This window comes from Canis aureus, chromosome 22 (genome assembly GCF_053574225.1).
Source record: "Canis aureus isolate CA01 chromosome 22, VMU_Caureus_v.1.0, whole genome shotgun sequence".
Classification (NCBI taxonomy): Eukaryota; Metazoa; Chordata; class Mammalia; order Carnivora; family Canidae; genus Canis; species Canis aureus.
The window spans coordinates 25,337,197-25,358,567 of NC_135632.1; the positions used below are offsets into that span (position 1 = coordinate 25,337,197).

The 21,371-nt window shown below is 50.1% G+C and overlaps 1 protein-coding gene across 3 annotated transcripts in view; it reads right to left on the reverse strand.

Annotated features, from left to right (window-relative positions):
* Positions 1-361: 361 nt before the first annotated feature.
* The window catches only part of SH3BP5 (SH3 domain binding protein 5), a 76,489-nt gene continuing 55,479 nt past the window's right edge, over positions 362-21,371 (reverse strand). For 2 of the 3 annotated variants that reach the window (XM_077865272.1, XM_077865271.1), the window contains exons 4-9: positions 14,393-14,557; positions 7,612-7,742; positions 6,215-6,257; positions 5,293-5,512; positions 2,307-2,567; positions 362-1,817 (exon numbers count right to left, since the gene is read on the reverse strand). In XM_077865272.1, coding sequence (XP_077721398.1) covers positions 1,609-1,817; positions 2,307-2,567; positions 5,293-5,512; positions 6,215-6,257; positions 7,612-7,742; positions 14,393-14,557 — 1,029 coding nt within the window. In that variant the 3' untranslated portion in view covers positions 362-1,608. Of the gene's footprint in view, positions 1,818-2,306; positions 2,568-5,292; positions 5,513-6,214; positions 6,258-7,611; positions 7,743-14,392; positions 14,558-14,701; positions 14,819-21,371 lie in introns of those variants that run through there. The other variant, XM_077865274.1, reaches the window with a different exon arrangement.

Below are 21,371 nucleotides of genomic sequence, written 5' to 3' on the forward strand. Positions count from 1 at the left end.
AAGTTCAGTATGCAAGTGTACCCCAAATTAATTATACTGGGCTCTAGAGTTATAATAGCAGAGAGCAACAGTATTCTTTAAGCTTCCCCAGAGATTCCAGTGCAGCAGAGGTTGGGAAGCATTCCTACATAATCACCTTGTCTTCATTTTCCTAATGCTGTGTCTCCTTACTGCCCAGCTTTAGTAGCAGCAGCAGAATTCTAACTCAAACCTTGGTAACCGGGGCTTAAATTAGTAGGATGCAGGACCTTAAGTGGAAATTAAGACAGCTGACCACTGCATTCCATGTTCTTCCTTGTGGCAAGAAGGTTGCCTAGAATGGAAGATTGAGGGTTTATTTGAAGACACAGAAAGGTAAACATTTTCTTAGGCCATTTTTATTACACTCAAGGAATTAAGACAAGTACAAAATAACCTTGTAATTAGGATACTGTATCAGTCGTTAAAAAAGGAGAAGACACTACAGTATGGAGAGATTTACAAATGACTAAAATATACAAGTTGTATCAGAATTAACAGACAACTTGAAATGGGGTTGCTTTTCTTTTAGAAATGCTATTTTTTTAAACAAAAGGACAAATAAAATACAGTGCTCTAAATATATGTAACCATGAAAACATGAAAGAAAAGCAATCTTAACACATACTATTAGCATAACAGACTTCATTGCTTCTATTTAACAGCCTGTGCCAACACATGCCTACTCCCTTTCCTATCTTTAAAGAACAGTTCCCTCTAAGAAATACTAATGCAGCATTACCCTTAAATAATTTTTTAAAGTCACAACCTACAGAGAAATTGACACCTTGTCAAATCTAGATATAAACAATGGCAACCATTCTTTACATGCACTTCTCTTAAGAGTTAAGTCCCTTGGCTGGTAGGATAAGGTTTATGCTATAGACTCTTCTCCCCCACAGCCACAAATCACCACCCATGGTATGTCCCTGCTACCCTCCATCCCTCCCATCCCCACGTTGGCATTCACCTCCCCCCCCCCAAAAAAAAAGTGCAGTTCATGGTAACCTTTATAGAAAATGGTTCTAATGGGTATCCCAGTCTATACGCTTTTTTTAAAAAGCCCCTTCTGAATACCAGAGGTGATGAAAATGAATCGTGTTCTTGGAATTTTTGTAAGCCTTCGCTGGGTCAAAAAGGGGTGTTCTGATTAAGTTTCATTCTTGTGTGCGTCATTTAGATCCCCTGGGATATAAAGGAGAGAACATCTCCATTTTCCCAATCTGAGGATAAGAGAAGGGAAAGAAGCAAGCTGTCGACCCCGGTTTGGCTCAGCTTCCCAGCCCCTTTCCTGGCTCGGGTTCTTTCACAGGAACTAGTTATTGCTTCCATAACACTGTTACAGGTAATATTCCACAGAGGCTGTGACCCTGGTCACAGTCCACTGCAACAACGCCTCCACTCTGAAAAACCAGCCCAAGAGCTCTTCCCAGAAGGAAACTCTTCAGCCCTCAAGGTCACAACTTCATTAGTGCAGTTTACAGTAAACGCTTAAGATTTGGCATATATTAAATGATTATTGGCACAATGTTCTCCATACAGCTTCGTGTATAAATACTGCTATGCACTTGGGCCAGGGCTTCGGATGGATCAGCCAATCTGCACCATTTTTATGTCAGCAATAATCCCATCTCTTCCTTTTGAGCACTGGAGAGAGAGCTGCTTCATCCTGTTCTCCAAGGCCTGGCCCTCACGGGAGGTGTTGCTTTGGCTCTTGCCACTGCCACTGCTGTTGCTAAGACCTCGATTGTTGTTGGCTTTGTCGCTTGTTTTATTCTCTGCTCCTTCTGCCCGGTCTCCTAGAGAGATGTAGAGGAGATTAAGTACATACTGACAATTCCAAGAACCACCTGAGCCCAAGGCAACTCAGCCCTCCAGAATCTCCCAGGGTTGTCCAACTGCGCCTGTCACAGAGCATTCTCCATCACATGACTACACATTGCTTTTACTGGTCAAGGCATTTTATATATCCCTTATCTTTAGAGAGGATTGGTCAGACCCTAACAGCCAGGAAACAAACCTCTAGCACATGCTTGTCAAGAGGGCTGTTAGCGAAGACCGAACCCAAGCTGCACTTTGAGGAAGTGTTCGGAAGCAGAGCCAAGCAGAGCCCTCCCAAAACAGCAGCCAGCATCTCTGTGGTCAACACAATGCACATTCGCAGGGGTCCAGGGATGCAGCACGGGAGTGCCGAGACCTGGCAAAGGTCTAGAGCAGCACGGAAAGCTGGCTCCCGAGGCAGCGAGGCATCTGGCAAAGGCACTACTGCTGAGAGGGCGGTCACTCACCTCGTTCTACCTCACATTCGGGGGATGAGGCTCCACTGCATTCACTGCGAGGGCCCAATACCGGGAACATCATCCCAAACTCTGACAGAGACACAGGGCTGGGCAGATCCAAGCTGCCAGGCCTCACGACTGCAGGGAACTGGTCAGGCATCTCAGATGGGCTTGTTGGCCCTGAACTAAAGCTGGATACAGACTGGGTTTCCGAGTCATCTTCAGACACGAAGTTGCTGCAGTTATCATCTTCAAAGGCCTCGGAGGCCACTAGGAGGAGAGACAATACCAGTCGTAGGTTCTGACGGAGAACAACCTAGTTCCTGAAACCCCTCTAGATGTGTGCACTGCTGGCTGGCAGCTGGATGCGGCCTGGGGACCACAGAATCCTTGCCACCGTGGGCACCTAAGAAAAGGACCCTGACCCTCCCAAGCCTGCATGGCCAGACTGCCAACTTCAAAGGGAAGCAGTTGGACCCCATGGATATCCCGTGTCCTTAAAATAACCTCCTAACTTCTGCCCTAGAAGTCAGTGTCAACTACTTCAATACACTACCTAAAGTTGGAGGATGAATCTGCCCCAGAACAGGGGCTTTTCTCCGCCCCAGGTCCCCAGGTAGATCCACATGTACAGAAAGAGAGTGGCCCTTTGTGATGCACACTAAACAAAGCCAGTCAGCCGTAACAGCTGCTTCCATGCAGCAGAAGTAGGAGCTACAAAAAGAAATGGTCCTGTGTGGAGTAACTGTTGGGATTCTGTGATCTTCCAGGCACCTTCTGATCACATAAAAGACAAAGTATATCACCATTTGCTGCAAAAGGACAAAATTCCTTTAAAATGCTCTAAACTTGGGCCTCATTTTGTGGATCAGAATAAGCAAGGTTCAGAGGACAGATCATTCTTGTGGTTTGAAAGCCACATTCACCTTTCACTGTTTTCCCCTCAGCCTGCATACAATCCTGCTTTTTAGACCTTTCCTATTCTCTTTTTCCCTCCTCCCTATCTTTAAAAACAGCAGTGGTTGAGGGAGGTGGGGGAGATACAGCAGTAGCATCCCCTAAAGGACTACCATAAATGAAAATTACTGAAATGCTGAGCTCAGAAAACAGGCTCATATCTGAACTCAGATCCTGTTCTCCACTAATTGCTGTGTAGCCTTCCTCAGCCTCTCTGAGCTTCATGTTCTCCTCCATATGAGAAGATGGGTAGTAGAGTACCTCACACATTACTGATGATCCGATTTTCCTTTCCGTTGGACCTGGCTTAAACATTTGTTTACTGAATTTTAAAACTCCAGAAGGACCTCCTTGAGAGCACCAATAAGGATTATTCCACAGAAAACGGAAGGAAGTGTGCAAAGACAGTGCTGGAAGTTTTCTTAATCTAAAGGGAAAACAACTATTTTCTTTCACCATACGCAAAAATAAATTCAAAATGGATTAAAGACCTAAATGTGAGACCTGAAACCATAAATATCCTAGAAAAGAACACAGGCAATAATGTCTCTGACATCAGTCGTAGCAGCATTTTTTGAGATAGGCCTCCTGAGGCAAGGAAAATGAAAGCAATAAACTATTGGGACTACGTCAAAGAGCTTCTGCACAGTGAAGGAAAACATATCCAATATTAAGGGAATTTATACAAGTCAACCCACACCCAAAAAAACCCAAATAATCCAGTTAAGAAATGGGCAGAAGACATGCACAGACATCATCTCTCCAAAGGCATCCAGATGGCCAACAGACACCTAAAGATCAACATCACTCATCATCAGGGAAAAGCAAATCAAAACCACAATGAGATATCACCTCACACCTGTCAGAATAGCTAAAATCAAAAACACAAGAAAACAGGTGTTGGTGAGGATGTGGAGAAAAAGGAACCCTCCTGCACTGTAGTGGGAATGCAAACTGGCACAGCCTTTGTGGCAAACAGTCTGGAGTTTCCTCAAAAAGTTAAAAATACAACTATCCTATGATTCAGGAAGCGCAGTACTGGGTATTTACCCAGAAATATACAAAAACTAATTCAAAGGGATACATGCACCCCTATGTTTATAGCAGCATTATTTACAATAGCCAAGGTATCAGTAGCCCAAGTGTCTACACCAATGGATGGGGGGGTGGGTGTAGAATATTACTCAGCCATCAAAAAGATTGAAATCTTGCCACTGGCAATGGCATGAATGGAGCAAAAGGGTATAATGCTAAGCGAGATCAGTCAAAGACAAATACCGTATGATTTCACTCAGATGTGGAATTTAAGAAATAAATGAAGAAAAAGAAAAAAAAAACAAACAAACAGACTTAACTACAGAGAATTGATGGTTACCAGAGGGGAGGGGGCAGAGGGATGGAGGAAATAGGGGATGGGAATTCAAGAGTATACTTATCATGGTGAAAAAAGTAAAATGATAAAAGTGCGGGGCACACCAAATTTGTCTATCAGTTTCCCACGGGCTCGCCCTGGGGGAAAAAAGGTCTCCACGGTTCGATACCAGTGAGGGCCACCATTTTCAGACTTTCTGGGTGCCTACATTATTTCATTTAATCCCAACCTCCCTTCTACTCAGTGGATACCAGGTACTCATACTCCGTATTTTACAGGTAAAGAAACAGAGTTGAGCCCTTGCCCACATCATGTACTACGGGGGAGCCAGGATTTGAATCCAGTCGAAGTGCACGGGGCCCTATTAGGCAACTCTCCCTTCCCGCAGTACTGCTCAGAGCCCTGAATGTTCTAACACATACTCTGAATGTCAGGGAGCGTGAAAGTGTAACATTTTCCAAACTCATCCACCACAGAAGCCTGACTCTGAGAACACTCAGTAGCACCTCGATGAATACGGTGTCCCGCAAAATGTGGGAAGCCATGAGAAAGCCAAGTCTCCGGCCTGCCAACTCTGAGGCGCTTCCATACTGGCGAGACAGCTCTGGAAGCAGACCACACAAGCTACGGCGTCATCTCGCCCTTGCGCAGGAGCCCCCAACTCACCGGAAACGGCATCTGGCTCAGGCTTGCTCCCTGACAGGTCCTCCACCGACGTGCTGCTGCCCTCGGCCCCCACGCCGCAGCCCCGGGGCCCCATGGCGCTGGAGCGCCGCCGCTCGTGGATCTCGTCGGAGATCATCTCCAGGTTCTTCAGGGCCGTCTTGTACTCGCCTTTCGCCAGGGCCAGTTTGGCCTGCAGGTCATCCACAGTCTTCTTCAGCTGCTGCTCAGGAGAAGAGGAGGCTCAGTAAGTGGAGGCAGCCACTCCCGGCCTGGAGAGGCTTTTGAATGACAGGTTCAAGCCCATTTTCTGCCCGTCACTCTACTCCAAACTTCCCCAAGATGTGACCGATGGCCTGATTTCTCTCATCTAGCTATCCACACACCAGATAAAACAGCAGTCCCCACCAGCCCCAACCCCCATCCAGGTGACAAACTCGAGCTAAGAACCAGAAACTACCACTGGCGGAATAAAGCCCCCAGAGAAACAGTAAGGGGTGTCTAACTCACACCGGTCCCACTTTCTGGCCATTTGGTCCCTCGTACTGGGGTTCTCGAACTTGCATTAAAATCCCCTGGAGGCCTTTTTAAAACACAGATGGCTGGGCTCCACCTGCAGTCTGTGTCTGGGGTGGGGCTTAGGAACCTACACTTCCCGGGTGATGACGACACTGGTCCTAGGAGCCCCGAGGAGCCACTGCCCGGGGACAGTACAGAAAGTGGCTGGGCAGCAGATTCAGAACACTTCAGAGGCCACTGAAGACCCAACCAAGGCCATTTTGAGTCCTGAAAACTCAGTAAAGAATGTGTTTCTCTCTCCATTCACCTCTTCTACCAATATGCCAGTAGAAAGTCCACTACCACATAAAAGTGGAGCTTTGAGTGCAGAAAAGTCAACAGCAAAGCCAAAGAACGCCACACATACCTCAAGCTGCACGTAGTACTTTGCCTTGAGTTCAAAATAAGGCCTGTGGAAGACACAAAACTGTGAGGGTGAGAATACGACGACCCCGACAGACACCACTAGCTAGGGCTGGCAGGCCAACCGTCCAGGATTTCGTCAACTCTGACAAGGCCAGGAGATGAAGATGATACTCGTAGATGGACACAGGTGCCAGTCAGAACTGCTCAAAGGGCCCACCCATCTCAAGACCTGTGGGACCCACACATGTGAACACTCATCCTGGGGCCCTTAAACCTTGGTTCACTTTCCTCTGTAGGAGGCTCTTCAGGACCATCCAGGGCGTGCCCAGCAGCTAAGGAAGCCCAGATCCCCTTCTCCTAAGGAGGAGGCTGTCTCCTTCAGAGTAAAGAACAGACAAGGCTGGGGTTGCCTGGGTGGCTCAGTCAGTTAAGCCTCTGCCTTTGGCTCAGGTCATGATCCCAGGATCCTGGGATGGAGCCCCATGTCAGGCTCCCTGCTCGGTGGGGAGCCTGCTTCTCCCCTCCCTCCCACTCTGCCTACTTGTACACTCTCACTTGCTCTCGCTCTCTCACTTGCTGTCAAAAAAATAATATCTTTAAAAAAAAGAATAGACGAGGCTGGAGAAGGGACTGCCTCAACACACACCTGTCACTGGAGAAGGGAGAAGCATTATTCCTCCCTCACCAAAAGGATGGAGGCTCAGAGGGGTCCTCTTGCTTTCTGTCCATGAGTGTCAGTCTGCAGACCCAGCCAGGTCATGGGCAAGAGAGAGGACAAAGGCCAACATTCTACTAGCCCCCAGGTTCTGGGTCAGTCAAAAGACCCTGGCTCTTTTTTGGAACTTTGGTGTCAAGCGTTAAGAGTAGACAGTACTTTATTCTTGAGCTGTTCACTCCCTGGGAAGCTCTTTGGCTTGGAGGCCCAGCAACTGTAAGTGAAGCAGGGGGCTTGTCCCCAACATCATTACTATATAAAAATATACAGCAGCAGTGAAAAAAAGCTTGCAAAAACCTCCATTAAAGCCAGTCTTGCACCATTTCATCGGATCCGGGTCCAGAGAGAATGTGTGCTGTGCACACAGCTCATCCCCATGATGCTGACAGGTAAACTCAAAGGAAACGCTCGCCCACGCCGCCCACCAGAGCCAGCAGCACAGAGTGTCCCAAAGCCCAGCCCCGGCCCCCAGCCAACGAGCCACGCAATGGCTTGCTTTTGAAATTCCTTTTTCTGTGTCTCCCAGGTCAGTCACGGCTGGTCACTTCCTGCCTCTGGGGGTTACTGAGAACATGGGGGGCTCTGATGAGGCGGGTCCCTGTGTGCGGCACACAAAAGGTGGAGAAGATGCACAAGAGAAGGACGCTCGCCCCCGGCCCCAGGGCCCCATGCGCCCGACTCACTTGGACTTGTTGATGGCTCTCTTGAGTTTCTTCTCCAGCTGCCGCATGCGGCCCATGGCCGCGTTGTACCGGGCCGCCGTCTCCTTGTGCACCAGCTCGCTCCTCGTCTTGGTCTGCTCCGCCTCCATGACCTTCAAACGACAGCAGACGTCAGCCTGGCCAGATAGTCCCTTGTTGGGGTATTTCTTCTATCATTTTTTTTTTTTTTTTTTTTTAAAGAGGAAATCTGTGGACAAACTAAGATTCAACTAAATCCCAAACAGAAGAGGACCACTTTTCTCTGTCAACCTGTTTTGGAAAGTCTGGTCAGGCGAGGTGAAACAGCCAGACTGGCCGTGGCCTTGCCTGAGTAACAAAAGGAAAAGCAAAAATCAGAGAGAAATGAAGCATTCTCTGATTTAATCGATGTCCACCTCATGCTGCTCAGGCCTCCCGGCCCTAAATAGCCGCTGTGGGCTCCTCGGCCCTTGGCTTGGCGCGGGGGGTGTCAGGCACGCAAATAGGCCAACGGCACCACAGGGACATCCAAGAACAGGGAGACCTAGCACCACTGGGCACGACCGCGTCAGAATGGCAAGGCGATCGCCACGTCAGCTGGTTGGCCCTTTCCCGAATATCCTGCATCAGCCAGGGACACAAAAGAATCCGGGATCCAGAAGGGGCAACCTTCACATTTATGCAAATGAATATCAGGTCATCCAGATCAGATTCTGGGGGTCACAGGCATGCATGAGACCAGGGGACCAGTCAGCGTTCTGGCAGGAAATTCTAGTGGCGATGTCTCGTTGAACCTGTGGATAAAAATTCATTTTACAACAAACAATCGGGGATTGTCGATGGCCAAAAACAAGGCCGCTGAAAGGTGCATCCCTTGATGCATGAAAATGATGGTCCTTTCGTCCGTTACATAAAGAAAGCAGCAGAACAAAGCCTGTTGTATAAAACAGACAATACTACAGATGATTCTGACCCTAGAAATGAAGATGAAGTGCATCCCATGGAGATGGATTTCATGACTGATCGCCCCATAAATACTGACCCATTCCACAAGTTTACAAACTCATTTCAGCATTCCTGATTTTCTATACACGAGCTTCTCCTTTGAAATATAACATCTTACTAGTTTCCTCCTTAATTAGGGAGTTAAAGAACTATGTTCGTTTTATGTTTATCAGTTACACTTGTACCTTTTAAGAACATACATATCTTAGCAAAGGCTTCAATGCTTGAGATACTCTTAATTTAACAGAATTAAAACCATTCAGAGAAGAGAAGTACGAGGGAATTGATCTAGGCTGCCATGAGGCGACATGCTTGCTAAAATGACTTCTCGACCAAGCCCAGGGCTAAGAAACCCTTCCCCTCTGCTTCAGACACCAAAGATTTCACAGTTTTGAAATGAAGGGCACAAAAACCATCCCATACTTGGACACTTAGGGAAACAGCAGCAACTCTTCAGTCTTGTCCTGAAGCTTAAGCATTAAGGATTTGCCAACATGACCTTCACAAAAACCCGAAACCCCAAGTTTATGAGACAGATGAAGACTCATATTGGTGGAGAACGGCTGCGTTACCATTGGACATGATACCAGGCTCCTCTTTAAGGAGTGGTGCGAAAGCATTTTAAATAGAGCGATTCATAAAAGCTGTGATTCGTGGCTACGAACAGGAAGGGTCCCCACAAGAAGCAGGATCCACACCAGCTGCACACAGGCCCTCGTCTATCTCAGCCTCTGGTCTGCAAAAAGCAGCAAAGTCTGTCTGAAATTAAACACAGGAAGCTCTGACCACTTGGCAATATAGCCAGTGAAGACCGAGGGGGCAGCGTGCGTGTCACTGTCCCCTACTTCAGGCCACATTGGCTGTCTCCCAGCCCAATCTGCACCCCTACAAACACGCAACCCCCAGAGGGAGCCCCCTCACCCCCAAATCCTCTTTCTGCCTCCAGGGAGAAAGCCACCAAGCATGCTGCCTTGGTTGCATGGTAATTGAGGACACCCCCGCCCCCCGCCCCCCGCCATCTGAAGCTCAGCATCGCCTAGGCAGGAGCAATGATGGGCAAAGGGAGGGCTGGGCGGCACAGTAAAGGGGCTCTGCTAGGAAGGCCAAGCCACATCAAGCGCCGGCAAGCCACAGAAGGAGCAACAAGGAAGTCCCTCAGGGCCTCAAGGCGGCCACAGGCTGGGTGGAGCCACCGGATGCACAAGGGCCACTCAGAGCAGGGGTGAACACTGCCATTGCCCTGGGCCTCCCGGGGGCCACTCCTACCCTCCTCCCAAGCCTGGGCTGATACTACCTGGTCCAGACTCCAATCTCTGCACAGAACTGCTGCCCCCATCTCAACGGGCTTTTCTTGTGAACCAGCATCACCGTGCACCCACAGGTGCACATACTACTTGAGCGCCTACAGTGTGCCCGGAGCAGCCTAACAGGTATAGATGTGCCCGCAGCAGTGGCTGCCACTCAAGACAGCACGGGATCTGGGCTGGCAGGAGGGCCGCAGCAGCTCAGAGGGGGCACTTGAGCGGGCTCTCCGGGTGGCAGCTGGGGTGAAGGATGTGAAGCGGGGGGGAAGCACAGCTGGCTGAAAGCACAGGCCTTATTAGCACAGGCTGCAGTCCCTTCCTGCACCCACATCCCAACACCCCATCTGCCAGCCCCGACGTGATGAGCACGCAGGACTCGACAAAGGAAGACAGGCAGCAATCAGCTCCCCACCCCCTCCCCTGGAGCCGGGGGGCTCCCGAAGGACATACCACCGAACAGGATCAGACGTAGACTCCCTCAGGATGCCTGAGAACCTCCTCCCCACAGAGGGCCCTATCCTGGAGGGGGCCTGCTGGCCATGGTCACCTGTAGGTGTGTCTACCTCGCGGCCTGTCCCAAAGGCCTGGGAACCGACCACCCACCCGGGGCCCGATGCCGAGGTCTGAGGCTAGTCGACCCTAGTGGCCAGAACCAGCACCCGAGGGGTGGGTCGCTGCCCCTCCTCCTAGTCAGCAGGACAGAGAAGTGCGGGTCCGGGAGAGCCAGCCTGCCCCTCCGTAAGGCCCAGGGCAGGCGGGCAGCTGGGTCCCAGAGTCCTAGGGACCCCACTCACGGCAGCACGCAATCGAGCTCCAAGAGCTGGGCCTGAACAGGCGTCGGCTGGACACCTCCTGGTGGGGCTGCAAGACGTCTACCTGGCGTGGCTCCTCACAGCCTTGTGTTCTGGCTTTCTCGACGGCTGTGCAAAGCCCAGGGTATTCCCATTTGCTCCACCACCCTTGACATCCCAGAGCAGAGGTCAGGGCCCTCCTCTCCCCCGGGGAGGCGGCTTCAGGGTCTCCTCAGAACCTCAGGCAGCTGGTTCAGACGCTTTTCAGATTCTGCTGCACCCCTGGTCGAGGGGGCCCACGGAAGTGGCTTCTCATCGCCGTGCAGGAGGCAGGTGGCACACACGCAGCAGCGTCAGGGAAGCTGGCCTCGACAGCTCTGCGTGTGCCACTGGCAGGCCTGGCGTCCCTGCACCCAGGCAGTCTCCACACACGCAAACCACCTAGGACTCGAGGCGGGCTCAGTGTCCTCTCCTCTCCTCTCCAGAGGCCACCTGCTGCCCTTTCACCAACCGTTAATGTCTCCCCATTTCTAAGTCGCGGTTGCTTCTTCCTCTATCTGCTCTCTTTTGACAGGTCTCTGAAAAGCCAGTTCCTGTCCCCTCAGATGCCAGGTCTCCTTTCCCACTTGATGAAAAGCAGTCACTTTCCCATAAAGTCACTGCTTCAAAGCCAAAACGGCCGAAGCTGGAGGAGCCTCTGCTGCCCAAGCCCTCAAGTAGTGAGCAGCAGGGACCCCAGGCCCTGCATCCCCTGGAGGCCCTTCAAGTGCAGGCTCGACCACTCTGCCTCACCTACTATGGCTCCTAAGGCCCTTCTTGACCCCAGCACCAAGCAGACAACCATCCTTTTGTCCCTGTGGGTGGCATAACGTGTGGCCTAAGAGAGAATACTGGGACTCCCGGCATTGCTTACAGTTTCCTAGAATGCTGGCTTCAGCCTTGCCTTCAGGGTGTGGCTGCTCAACATCAGAATAAGAAGTCTGAAGGGAACAAAGCAGACAGACTGATGGCCTGGGCAAGAACAAGGGTACTTGCTGCGGTGCTCCTCCATGGTGCCCAGGGGGAGGGCACACGCAGCCCAAACCACCGCCACTTCCTCAAAACAGCCCGGAACTTCCTGAGCTCTGGACCTCTGACCAGACCATTAAGTGGTACTTTTTTTGGGAAAAAGAGGGTGAGATGAAACTAGCTCCCTTCTTCTGAAGAAGTGGGCTTCCTAGGGCATCCAGAAATCAGAGAAGGCAGGAGGCACAGTCTGTACCCCTCACTGTCCTCAGCAACCAGCATTCCACAGATCAAGTGTGCCAACCCCATGAGGTTTGGGGAGCGGGCAACATGAGCCTTGTCTGGGGAAATGCTAAATCCCGAGGGAGATCCACAGTCAACCTAAAAAGGAGGGTTTGCACCATACATCAAGTTCAGCATGCCCCTTTCTAGGCTGTTTCTCAATAATGCAGGACGTGGTTGGAGAGGGCTGTCACCAGCTTTGTCTCCAGCTGGTGTCAGTTTCGAACTTTCCTTCTCCCTCAGCAGTTCAAACCTATGCAATGATGAAGGAACCTGGGGAAGAGAAGAGCAGCTCTAGGGTAGGAATCCCAGCCTGTGACCCAGAACACCTGCTAGTCTGCAGTGGTTATCCCCACAACCAAGAAGCCTCCAGTGGCTTCAGTGAGGACACACATCAGAAGACCATCCCCAGGCCCTGAGGAGCCCGTGTGACCTCAGGAGGCCTGGGGCCATCTTGTAAAGCCTCACAAGTTGTGCACCGCACAACCCCAAATAGCACTCTCAAAGACAACAGTATGAACAGCTGTGCAATGTGGAAGTCCCGGGGACGCCTCTTCTTGATCAACCACTCACCATCCACCCTAGAGCCCCAGGACTTCCAAAAGAAGTTAAAAAAAAAAAAAAAAAAGCATAAATAAATAAATATATTTGTTCCTTTTTAAAGAACAGATTATTTGTTCCTTTCTAAAGAACGGATTAGGGGATCCCTGGGTGGCTCAGCAGTTTAGCGCCTACCTTTGGCTCAGGGCGTGATCCTGGAGTCCTGGGATCAAGTCCCACATCAGGCTTCCCATGGAGCCTGCTTCTCCCTCTGCCTGCCTGTCTGTGTCTCTCATGAATAAATAAAATCTTTTTTAAAAAAAAAAAACAACACAGATTAAATAGTTTCTGAAATGATTTCTTAAGGCTGATTTAGATCTCCAATTGGGGTGGAGGGAGGACAAAAAGGAAAAGGAGACCTTTACCTAATTTCCTGGAAGAAGCTTTTTTGTTTTTTGTTTTTTGTTTTTTCTTTTTTTCTTTTTTTTTTGGTCCTTTCCACATCTGTCAGACTGTGGCTTGTAAATTTCCAACTTCTACTTTGGTTTCTCGCTGGCTGACCCAGAAAAGCTATTCCAGCCTGTTTGTCTCTCTGAGCATCACACGTCCACTAGGGGGCAGGAGGCCCAAAGCCACACAAAGCCAGGCCAGGTATCTTGGGCTTCAGGGGAAGGTGGTACAAAGGCCTGACTAGAAGTCATTTGTGTGTCAGGCTGTTTAGGGAAGCACAAGACCATCTTTAGTTACCAGATCCCCTATGACTTGAGCCACTGTGGCAGGTGACAGTGAAGAGAGAGAGGCTGCTGGCATTAACTGCTGACTTTTCTATTCTAGCCCCACAGGTGGCAAGACCAGGGGGGTTGCAGCCCCCTCTACGTCACACCTCTATCTAAGGCCGTGGTTGGAGCTGCTGGAGCCACGTGTCAGCTTTCCCACTCAGCCTGCAGCAAATCTGCCTGGAGAAGGGGGGTGGGGGGCAGGGGGGAGAATCAAGACTATTCTGTGTGACTCCTAGAAAACCCAGTAGAGTTAGGTAGAGGTAATGATTCCAACTGAACCAAGTAGCTATCTTGATTCTGAGCAATGTGGTCAGAGAACAGGTCATGGGAGCTGGTAAAAAGCCAAACAATAATGGCATAAAACCTACAAGTCAAATCAGGGTAAAGATCATACACAGCCCACTTCCTGTTCCCATGCTGGCTGCTCAAAGCCCAGCCCAGCCCAACCCGAAGGTCAAGCCTGTGCCCACTGGATTCTGGTCTCATCTATCATGGCCCCCACCCTTCTGCCAGCAGCGCACACATCCCAAGTCCAGGCCCCACATGATTTGGGGCCATTAATCACTCTTCTACCTGGAATTCTAAACTCAGCTATTCCCCTTGCAACTTAGTGGGAATGGGCCCTGGAAAATAACCTGGTCCCTCCAGGAAGCCCAATCCACAGTCAAGACCTTCAGGGATGATCTGAACCAGACAAACCTCCACTGACACAGGGAAGGAACAGCTAGGCCCGTTACTGGGGGACTGTCACTCGGAGTATGGCTGAGTACCAGGCCAGCAGAGACCCCCCCACGGAGAGACAACCTGTGACTTTCAGACAGCGTTTCTAGGCAACAAGCCTGGGAAGTCTGTTTCCTCTGCGTGGGGGAACCAGGGCACACAGAGCTCATCAGGACCAGGGGGTAGTCCAGGTCACAAGGATGAGGAGAAGCGTGAAGGATGCTCCCACACCCCACCCACGAAAGGGAGGGAGGGCACCCGGTGCAGATGTCCACACGCATGCAGGCACCTGCAGACACAGACGCATGCTTGAAAACCAGGACCACCCTGTACAGGCGCACACGGCTGTGACTCATACCCTCTGGGTGGCGTGATTCAGCATCTCTTGCCAGGCGGAGTCGAACTGTCGCTTGTCATCCTCCAGCAGCCGCTGCTCAGCCAGGGAGATGGTTTCCTTGGCGGCACGGAGCACCTCTGTGGCCCTCTGGAAGTCCTGTGTGGCTTTCTGAGCTTCCAGCTGAGCCTGTGCAAGAAAGAAGCCTCGTGAGGCCTCAGAAAATGGCAGGGGCTCCCTCTGGCCCAACCCGCCCTCCAAAAGATGAGCTTCCTAAGGGCTGGCACCTGCCCTGTCCACCTCTGCCCTTCCAAGCAGGAACAGCCCTGGTACCTGCAGGCTCTTGTAAATGCTGGATGAGGGAGTAGGTGCCAGGGAGGCGAGTAGAGAATTTTCAGTCCAGGACCCAAGAGACCAGATAAACATGCCAAGTCTCGGTCAGAGCTGGAAATGGCAAACCACAGGTGTGGCCATCCGTGCCCTTTCCCAGAGCAGCTCTCACTTGCTAGCGATGCCAAGGTGGATACCGGGGTCCCCGACACCATCCCCGCCCAGATCCATGGCTCGATGCAATCATGTCAGGACCAGAAGGGCCCCCGGAGATCCCAGTCCAATGGCTTCACTCTACAAGTGGCTCTAAGAGACCCAGCCAGGCCACACAGCTGGTGAGAAGCCGAGCTGTGACCAGACTCCAGGCACTGCAAGTCCCGCTAAGCGCGGTCACTCTGCCAGACAGGCCCTCGACCCAATTCACACTCCCCAACAGCTAGGGAGAAGGACAGAACTGTCACAACACGGTCCCCACTTTCAAGGAATGTCAAGTAGGAGAATGCACATGAATCATAGCGGAGCATATGTTAGACCGCCACCAATCACATGTGGCTATCGAGCATTTGAAATGTCCTTAACCCACAGTGAGTGTGAAGCACCCCAAATTTCTTTTTAAAGATTCTATTTATTTATTCATGAGAGACACAGAGAGAGAGGCAGAGAGGCAGAGGGAGAAGCAGGCTCCAAGCAAGGAGCCCAATGCAGGACTCGATCCCGGGACTCCAGGATCACACCCTGGGCCAAACACAAATGCTTAACTGCGGAGCCACCCAGGCATCCCAAAAGCACCCCAAATTTTAAAGACAGTCCCAAAAAAGAATTGTTAGTGATCTCACTTTTCATAATGATTACACGATGAAATGGCAGTATTTTGGATATAGTTGGTTAAATAGAATACCTTATTCAAATTAATTTCATCTGCATCTTTGACTTTTTTACTATAACTACCAGAAAATTTAAAATTACATAATTGGCTCACATGCTATTTCTTTTGGACAGTAAATTCATCTTCCCCAAGAGTGGCCCATGAGATTGCATCAGGAATCAGCAACAAAACCCTCTGGCCACGACTGAATTTCCCTGCAGAGTCCAAGCAAGCCACTGCCAAACACTGGCCCGCTGCAGCATCTGACCCACCCCTTGGTTAACCAGATCAGTTACATAAGCCCTGGGGACATCCATGGGGTAGCCCCTGGGACTCAGAGAGAGGAACAATGGGGGCCCCATCCATCCTCAGGGTGAGCCTCACGTGACTTAGAGGAAGTCTTGGAGAACCACAAGACAAAGATGGTTAAGGGGAACAAAACAGACATGGAACGTACCAGCCCCCAAGGCAAGGGACAGCTCTGTGACCTCGAGGGTGCCACTTTCCACACTTCAGGGGACAGTGGACACATACGCTGCATACCACACCCAACCCAACCCTCCAGGATAACCATCTGGTCAGGGAACAGAAACAGGCCTGCAGTGAACATCCAGAATGTGTCCTAAGGAGCTGTGCACGAGCACGCCACAGGAGGGAGATACAGATGGTAGCAGGGGGTCCAGGAGAAATTACTTCCAGGGGAGGGAATCCAGGGCTACTCCTGCAAAGAGAATGATCCAGAACGGAAGACTGAAAGACAAGATAATCTGAAAAAAACGCAGTGTTGGCGGGGGGAGATGTCCAGGAAGCAGCAGCCTCATGAACCACAGTATTTGAAGGAGACCTTGACAAAGACAGGTAGAGGACATGTATCTTGATGAGCACCGACTACTATATGGACTTGCTGACTTCTTATATTGTACACCTGAAACTAATGACAGCAAGGAATCAAATCAAATCAAATTAAAAATACATATACTGCTATCAAATTTTAAAAGGAATCAAGAATGGTAGCCTGAATGAACACCAGGCTAATGCTTCAACCAGTGGCCCAGGGGCCTGCCAGCGGTGAACCACTGTGTGGCCCCAAGCCACACGCCATATGCCCACACGCCCACACCAAGCCCCTTATCTGCTATGTGGTGGGGACAAGGGGCCTGGCCCTACAGAACTGACCAGCCCACTGCATGGTAACAAGACAGCACAGCATGCTCTCCGCACGGGACATGCTGCTCCAGATCCTGAGCTTCCAGGCCAGTATGGGGATGTCCCATGAGAGGACTGCCCTGGTGGGGCCCTCATCTGCCTAGCTAGCTGCACTGTGGGGCAACTGTGGGGAAGCACGGGGACCTGTCACTTCAAAGCTGCCCTCAACCTCCCCCACAGACCACCTACAGGCTTCCAACCAACACCAGAAGACAAGAATTAATCCTACAGGATTCTAACATTTCCCAAGGTGGGATCTGTACTTGTGTCTTTTAGGAAATTTTAGTATTTCAATTCACCAACATTTAAGGGTAAAGTCTCTTCCCCCAGGTCTCCTCGCTTGAATTATGAAGTTTTCTTTCTTCAAACAAACAAAAGAAAGAGCTGAAATGCGGCTGCTGCCACAGACCCAGTACCACCTTCACCTACCATCTTGCGTCTGGATAGTTCTGAGGGAGCCAGATCTCTACAAAGAGGGGGAAGGAGGCCCATCTGAAGGGGCCTTGAGAAGAACATGCTCTCTGTCGAGTCCATGGAGTTTCTGAGTTTTCCACAAGGCTGGTGGTATCAGAAACGTGCCTGCCTTGTCATATCAAAGATCTAACGTGAGCCTTCAGTCTACCCTTAACCCATGGAAACCAGATGGTATCTCTCCATCATTTATCCTCCTACTCATTCATTTAAGTGTTAGGTGGCTCTTCAGCACCACTGTCCGTTCTCTTCATCTTTCCTGGTAAGAGAGCCCATGTGTCTCAGGGAGAGGCAATGTGCCAGCTAAAGACTACTTCCCAGCCATGAAGATAGCTACTAACTTCTTCCTAGCTAATGAGATGTAAATGGACACTGAGTGAGCCTTCCAAGAAGGCGGCTTTGTCTTCCATTTGTAATATGAACACAATGGCTGGTGCTTCAACAGCCATTTTGGATGGATCATGAGGCAATTCTCCCAACGAGTAAGTTAGGTCCCTGCGCTGGACTGCATACCTCCTGACTTTTTAAATGACAGAAAAAATAAAGGCTGATGTTTTCTGTTACACTCAAATCTAATGCTAAATGATAACACACCTCCCCTCTCTACAGCTGAGCTATTCTTCAAAACAGAAGTGACTACAGTAACTAGCACAGACTTGTTGAATCTCCTTCAACTTCTTTCTGGCTGCTCCCAGTCCATTTTACTGCTACTAAGCCCAAGGGACCAACCTTTTGGGGGGATTCCTAAAGAAGCCCAAAGCTCATGGCCTCTTTGTAAAGCATTTCATCCAACATTTTCTAAAACCACATTCACAAGGAAGGACCAGGCAGGTGCATACACAAGGGGAGGGAACAGTCTATCATCCCCTTGCTAGCAGGATATAGTACATTCAGCATTGCTAAGGAACCTCCTGGTGACTAATTTCTGGAAGGGAGGGATCCACCCCAAAATTAGGGGTTCCAAATCAGTCGAGAAAACAGACACATTCAGAACAAACTCCAATACAAGACAGATTGTGACAGTAACAGAGGTGTAAAGTGCCATGGGAACATAGGGAAGAGAGAATGATTTGTCAAAGGTTTCCCAGGGAAAACTCGTCAAAGGAGAAGGTGTCAGGCACCAGGCTAGGTCATGGTAATACAGGAGGCATCCATGAGTTTACACATATCTAACTGGGGACGGTTAACTCTGAGACTGCTTCCCAAGTGCCTTAGTGGGACACAGGACCTCAAAATCATTAGCTGACTTAACACTCCCAACAAGAGCTGGCTATCTGGTTCTCACTGGTGTATGAAAGATGACACCCAGAAATCTTCGGCACAACGATGCCAACATGTTTTACCTTCAACCCCCCAAAAAGGACCTAAACCCTAGTATTAATATATTACCCATCAGTGTACACAAATCAGGTGGTGGTTCTCCTAGCAGAGAAACCCAGTTAGCAAACTGAAGGGCTGAGGCTCTGCTTACAAGATCTTAACAAGGAAAATATTGGGGAAGCTGGGTTTTAGCTGGAAGATGCAACACAGGAAAACTTCAAACCTCTTCATGACTCATAGATACTAACAACTTTCATGGAAACAGCTCTCTGGAAAGAATTTTAAAGGACTATTCATGAATGAATTTGCTAAGTGGCCTTCATTAGATTCTAGTCTGGGGCCAGCAGTGACCGTGAAGGCTTCACATGTGTGGGTATTCCATGGTGTCATCAACAGGGGGGGCAGCAAGGGGCAGGGGGAGAGGTCTACCATTGTCAAGGCTGCCAGGAGAAGGGAGAAGCCACAGTCACGGCTGTCTACTAGACTTCCACCCCAGCCCATGTTTGAACTCAGGAGGAACAAGCTCTGGACATTTGCACTGGTTGCAACAAAGGGTCGGGGCAGAAGGAAGTTCACAGTCTATCCAGTTCAAGACCTTCAGCTTTCAAAAGATGGCCCAGAGACACTTGCTGAATGACACAAGACAACTTGCTGAATGTCATACAGCTATTCAGTGCCAGGAAACCAGAGTTCCTGCCCTAAACGTGGCTGTTCCTGCTCTAACCTCTCATATGAGGCTTCAGTCTACCCTTGACCCATGGAAACGGGATGGCATCTCTCCATCACTGACCGTCATTCTACCTCCAACCTGCATAACTTTGGCAAGGACATCAACATTGGACGATCGGAGAATCCACCTGTAACTCATGCATAGCAAGAAGAGCTGTTCAGTAGGCCAAAGAGGAGATGAGAATTCAGAGTGCCTCCCACCTGTGGCTCATGCGGGGGCCACTAACACACCAGCTGGTCAGCTAAGGAAACTGGAAAGGAGTCTTGTCATATGGATTCCCAAAGCCACGCTCCAGCTGGTGGTAGCTCCAAGTCACGGAGAGCGCCCCTACAATGAGACCAGTCTTGTATCTGAGTACTAGCAACCCCTTAAGTGTGGAGACAGAGGGTTATAAGCCAGCAATCATAGCAGTTACTGTTTGAGCATTTATCCAGGGTCAGGTAAGGTGTGGGAGGCGTTGAGTACAGTATCTCATTTCAATCTCAAAATTATGCTAGGAGTTCAGTCCAGTTATCATCCTTACTTTATAAAGAAGACCAAGACTCAGAAAGGTGTAATAAATTGCCCCAAATCACAAAATCACAGTTAATGAGGGTGAGGTCAAGGCTCAAACCCAGAGCCTTCGTTCCAGATTTTTATTAAATACCGCCTACTGAGGTTATAAACCATCCTCACAAAGAGGTTAAGGTCGGTCTTACTTCTGCACCCAAACCAAGGCCACGTTGGCCACTGGCACACACAGAGATCCAAGGAGGTAGGGGGTGTGCAGGGAGAAACCAGGTCGCCCACACGGAGAGCACGCTGCCCCCCAGAGTGCAGCATCCACAGTGAGGAGCCAGCGTGCGGCCAGCAGGGTCCAGAAGCTGATCCCCAATGCCCGTTGAGCCTAACTTCTCCGTTACCTGCTCCTGGGAACAACTGAGGTCCCACCGACAGAAGAGCAAGGAGGATGGACGAGACACAGGGAAGCAGCTGTCAAAATCACACCCCCAGTCCAGGGCCAGGTCCTCCTGGGAGTGGAAGCAATTACAGAGCAACCAGTCTTAAGAAACCGCTGGATGCTGGGGCAGGAAATGAAAGATGGGGGTACCCCACCTTCTTCTAAAGAGGGTGGGAGGGATGCCTGGGTGGCTCAGTGGCTGAGCGTCTGCCTTTGTCTCAGGTCATGATCCGGGGTCCTGGGATCGAGTCCCTGCATGGAGCCTGCTTCTCTCTCTACCTGTGTCTCTGCCTCTCTGTGTCTCTCAGGAATAAATAAAATCTTTATAAAAAAAAAAATAAATAAAGTGGGTGGGAGACACCCGCCTGGGAGGGGCAGAGGCTGCCAGAGGTCAGGGCACCGCGGAGAGAGAGGTGCTTCTCCGGCTGGGTCCGTGCTCCCGCTGCGCTGGCCCCAAGCCCACGGGCGTCCTGGTTGGGTGGCTGCACCCAGCAATCACTGGCAGGGAACCCTCCGTCCTTGTTTTTTCTCTTCTCCTTTTTCAAACCTGATACAATTTTGTCGTTGCCTCTTTACAGTGAATGTTGTATGTGTGGCTGGGAAGGACGCATCCTCCAGCTAGAAGTTCATGAAGTCCCAGATTCCTCTCCAAGCCACCTGAGGAAACCAAAACCTTTGAACGCGGGATCAAAAACCCTGCTGGCCTCAGTGAAGGAGGGACATCCGGGATGAACATCAAAGGGGACGGCAGAGAGGGGCACCCGTTCTCGGTGTGATTCAAGCTCCACTCTTCCGTGTGGATTCTGGGCAAGCCCCGTCAGCACCAGCTGCCAGACAGTCTGAGCCTTTCAATTCTGAAAAACTTCCTGTCCCTCCCCACCTGCTTCAAACCTGTGTCTGAGGTTAACTGAAGGCTGGCCCAGGGATGGAGGCGGCCGTTCAGCTCTCCAGGATGTTTTGGATATAAACATTTTCATCAGAATTACCCCAGAGTAGATACATTTTCATTTGGAAGCATTTTCTAGAGAAAATTCCATGAAGTTCATTCAGTTCCTTGATCACTTTTCATCTCCAGTGTTTCTAATTTTTTCATTTTTCTTCAAAGTTACTTTTATTAGAATCCGTTCTTTTCTACTTCAAT